The 4033-nt window shown below is 40.5% G+C and overlaps 1 protein-coding gene across 1 annotated transcript; it reads right to left on the bottom strand.

Moving 5' to 3' along the window:
- Window positions 1-9: 9 nt before the first annotated feature.
- Window positions 10-3673, bottom strand: dnaja (DnaJ heat shock protein family (Hsp40) member A). Its single transcript, XM_070972761.1, has 8 exons — window positions 3576-3673; window positions 3046-3186; window positions 1652-1826; window positions 1448-1552; window positions 1136-1363; window positions 812-1042; window positions 602-702; window positions 10-512 (listed from the first exon to the last, which is right to left on the bottom strand). Exons 2-8 carry the CDS (start codon window positions 3175-3177, stop codon window positions 297-299), a joined length of 1188 nt encoding a protein of 395 aa, XP_070828862.1. The 5' UTR covers window positions 3178-3186; window positions 3576-3673; the 3' UTR covers window positions 10-296.
- Between the last annotated feature and the right edge of the window lie 360 nt (window positions 3674-4033).

Here is a 4033-nt window from a genome sequence, read left to right as displayed (position 1 = left end):
ATTATAAAAGTTCAGGCTTTCTGGGACTTTTATTGAGAAATAAGCGAAACATTTTGTCATGACTGCAGTTACCTTCACAGAAAGCATAGGAGTCTGATTAAATGAAAGCATTTTTTAGGAAAACATCCATATAAAAGACACAGATCTTAAATAGAGAACAGAGGAGACATAACACCAAAATACAGTTTTGATAGATTGAGGTCCACTTGCATATTTGTGTCCCTGGAAACTCAAATCAACAACAAGAAACCCTCACATGCTCTATAACATATTTTCTGCCACATCACACATTTTGATCACTGTGTCTGACATTGCACTCCACCTCTGGGACCCTCCTCATCTTCCTCATAAGCTTGCCTACTGTAGCCTCTCTGTTGTGCCTGCACGTCAACCTCACAGAGATCCACCTCCTCCATGTCATCGGTTATCATCACATCCTCCCTAGGAGGAAGCAGTCTTTCCAGCTGGAACATGAGATGCTCTGGTAGCCAGTGTTTCTCTGGGAATTCCACCTGCGGGATAAATTATAATTAAGAGACTGATGAGATTTAAATCCAGAGTTGTGTCACACTGGTGAAATATTTTGCAATAATGTTCTTACCTGGAAATGAACAGTAAGTTGTCCCTTTTCATAAGGATTCCTGTACATTGGCATGCCCTCATTCTGAACACATTTGATGTCACCATGCTCTATGACTTCACCTGTTGATAAAAAAAGACAGACGTTCATGAAATCTGAATTACAAATATTAAAAAAAAAAAAAAAAAAAAACAAGCCAGCACAGGAGACCAACTGATCCCAGTCAACTACCTGGCTGTGAGGTGATGATGAGCATTCTGCCGTCTAATGTTTGAATGGTCTTCTTGAAACCACACAGGGCCTCAACAAGTTTAATGTTCATCTTCATCAACAAATTATCGTCTTGTCTCTGGAAAACAGGGTGATCCTTCTGATCCAGCACAATGATTACATCCCCGGGCTCCAGTCCAGGTTCCTGGTCACCTTCTCCATTGAATGTAATTCTCTGACCATCTTTCATACCTGCACAACACATTTATCTTTAGTTTGCAAAAACCCACTTACACAAGTAACTTTTTCTTTTTAAATATGGGGAGGTAAACTAAACAAACATACCTTTGTCAATGTTAACTTCAAGAATTTTCTTCTTGCGCTCCACTTTGTGTCCATTGCAGTTCTTGCAGCGGTCTTTTGAGTTAAATTTCTCGCCCTGTCCCTGGCACTCTGCACATATGCTTTGGGTCTGCTGAATCATGCCTGGACCAATCTGCTGCACCCTGATTTGTACGCCTTTACCTTTGCAATTTGAGCATTTCTCCAAGGCACCTTTCTTGCCACCATAGCCTGTAACAAACAGGATAATGTCATTTACTGAACTTCTGAAACATTTTCATTATATATAGGATTAAAATAATTAACAGTACGTACCATCACATTTTTCACAAATTACATTTTTCTGAAGTCCGAGCTTCCTGGTGGAGCCGTTGTACATCTCCTCGAGTGTAACACTAAGCTGGTGGACAACATTCTTCCCTACAGGAGAAGCAGATGCATGTAAATTGGAAAGTTACTAAGGTATAGGTACAGGAGCCTGCTGCTCCATTACTTGACCTGTGATAAAATACAACTTACCTTTCCTCTCTCTCTGCATCCTTCCTCCACCTCCAAAGAACATGTTGAAAATGTCCATTGGGGAAGAGCCTCCACCCATGCCTCCCTCTTTGATTGCTTGTTCTCCTCCTTGATCATACAAGTCTCTCTTCTCTGGATTCGACAGCACCTCATATGCTTGAGATATGAGCTTGAACTGTGGAAATCAAACAAAACACATTATTTGACATGATCTCAAAAGTAGCTATACCACACTGTGAAAATAATAAAGTACAACTAAGAGTCCCACAGCCAGCAAAATTTACTTAGAGTAAAAGTACATATGTATATGCACTTTTGGATTATATTACTGCTGCCTTACTGCGTATGTTGTGAAATGCTGAGCCAATTTGGGTAGTGTAATCTACATAAATGCATCATATTCTTTAAGATCCTCATATATTGTAGCATCACTGTCCTGTGACAGCCATGCATCTCCAAAAAGTCAAGCAAAATAGTCCCATTTGCTTTGTGTGAATGAATTCCAGCTAATCAAATGAGATTTTTTAAATAATTTGGCTCAAGAAATAGGAAAATTTTCTCAGGCCATAAAGGAACACCTGCTCCTTCAATTCATTAGAAAAATGCAAATTCAAAATTACCAAATTTGTGGATACATGCTTCTCCCAAAACTGGAAGGGTATGAAAAGTAACTAGTAACTTAAGTAATGAGTGCAGTATTTGCACAAGTAGCACATAACAAAAATACTCATGCATTTGACATCTTTTAATTCGACATCTTTACTTTTAATTTTGTTTGCACTGGACATGTGGACATTTTTACTTTTAACTTTTAATCCTTTGGTTGCTCTGCTTTTAGATTATTTATTGCATGCCTTTTACTTAAAATGTGTGGAATATGCTGGAACTTGTGAATTGCCTTTGGGGATGAATAAAGTATCTATCCATCTATCTTGGGTAAAAGTACTTTCCACCACTGCCAGCAAGTGTTTGAAGACCGATATAAATGTAATCTTTCCTGACCTATAATCTACATTAGAATTACTGAATGTACATTTTAGGCACATTTTATAATTTGATTTTTTGATTTGACACTGAATGACAGGAGCCGAATGAGGCCTTAACTGTTGAGACATATCAAAATCAACAAGGACAGTGAATGGCTGCATGATTAAATTAATTTCAAACGTTACAATTTCCCAACCTCCTGCTCTTTGAGCCTGAATCACTTCAGCACAGTGAAGGCTAATCTTCCTGTACTTCAGCGCAGGAGGCGCGACTAGATCTTTCCAGAAGGTTCGCGCTGTCAGTTCAACGAAGCGTACAGTTTAAAATTAGACAGGGCATTTCCACCAGCCCATAAACAGCTGCAGGGCCAGCGCAGGGGTCCCCGACGCCATATGGAGCTGACTCACCTTCTCTCCTTCATTGGGGTTCTTGTCGGGGTGATATTTTAAGGCGAGTTTCCTGTAGGCTTTCTTGAGTTCCTCCGGTGAGGCTTTGGGGTCAACACCCAGGAGATCGTAGTAGCCGGTTTCGTGAACCATGGTGACGATCTAGCTAAAACATTAGCATGTTACATAAAGCTGTCACTTACTATTTTGTCCAAGAGGTTAGCGTTTAGGAGCGAATGCTACAGTTAGCTTGGTAGCCAGATAACTCAATAACGTTAGCAACCATAACCAACAACAAAGTTTACATTAGCGAGAGCGTCATATAAACCTGACCTGAAATTGACAGAAATAACGTTAACACATGGCTAGAATAAAGTGGCATAACTGCGACTCAAACGCACCACCTGCACCACGTGTGGACATTAAACTCTATCAACCACAGGCTAAAACGTTACCGGCTGATCTCACATTAAGCTTGAATGAAACCGCTTGCATTTAAGTTCCGCATCGCTAAATATTCCTTCAAATTCCAGAATAATGTACTAACTCACCTGGTGTTACTACTGGCCTGGCTCTCACTCGACTATCTCCGAGACTGGTGAAAGAAGATGGCTGGTTCTTATAGCCGCTTCACAGCGAAGAACTTTCTGGAGGGCTCTGGGAAGAAGGGGCCGGAAGTTTCGTTGGCTGGACACGAGCGAAAAAGGCACGAGGAAGGGAGAGGGAGGAGCGGGGAGAGAAGAAGCTGCATGAGCTTCCTGCGTATCCTCACATGTTATTAGTAAAAATTGCCTAAATTTGGTATATTGTTGATAAAAGTGTGGATCTAGCAATGGTGGGATATCTTTGGCTTAAGTCCTGCCTTCAAAAACAGCTCACTTGCAGCAAAATGCACTTAAAGTACCAAAAGTAGAGTATTCATTACACAGAATGTCCCATTTCAGAATATTTTCTGAAATGATGCATTCATGTGGTAATGGTGCAGCTGGTGAAGGTGGGGCTAATTTGG

This window comes from Chaetodon trifascialis, chromosome 10 (assembly GCF_039877785.1).
Source record: "Chaetodon trifascialis isolate fChaTrf1 chromosome 10, fChaTrf1.hap1, whole genome shotgun sequence".
NCBI lineage: Eukaryota > Metazoa > Chordata > Actinopteri > Chaetodontiformes > Chaetodontidae > Chaetodon > Chaetodon trifascialis.
This window is presented reverse-complemented; position numbering and strand designations above follow the sequence as displayed.

What these genes read in the sequence shown, in the direction of transcription:
- dnaja (XM_070972761.1), bottom strand. Translation starts at nt 3,177, where the DNA reads ATGGTTCACGAAACCGGCTACTACGATCTCCTGGGTGTTGACCCCAAA. An exon ending in ACCCCAATGAAGGAGAGAAG is followed by an intron (nt 1,827 to 3,045) that starts GTGAGTCAGCTC and finishes TGATTTCCACAG; the next exon opens with TTCAAGCTCATATCTCAAGC. An exon ending in AACTTACTGTTCATTTCCAG is followed by an intron (nt 513 to 601) that starts GTAAGAACATTA and finishes TTTATCCCGCAG; the next exon opens with GTGGAATTCCCAGAGAAACA.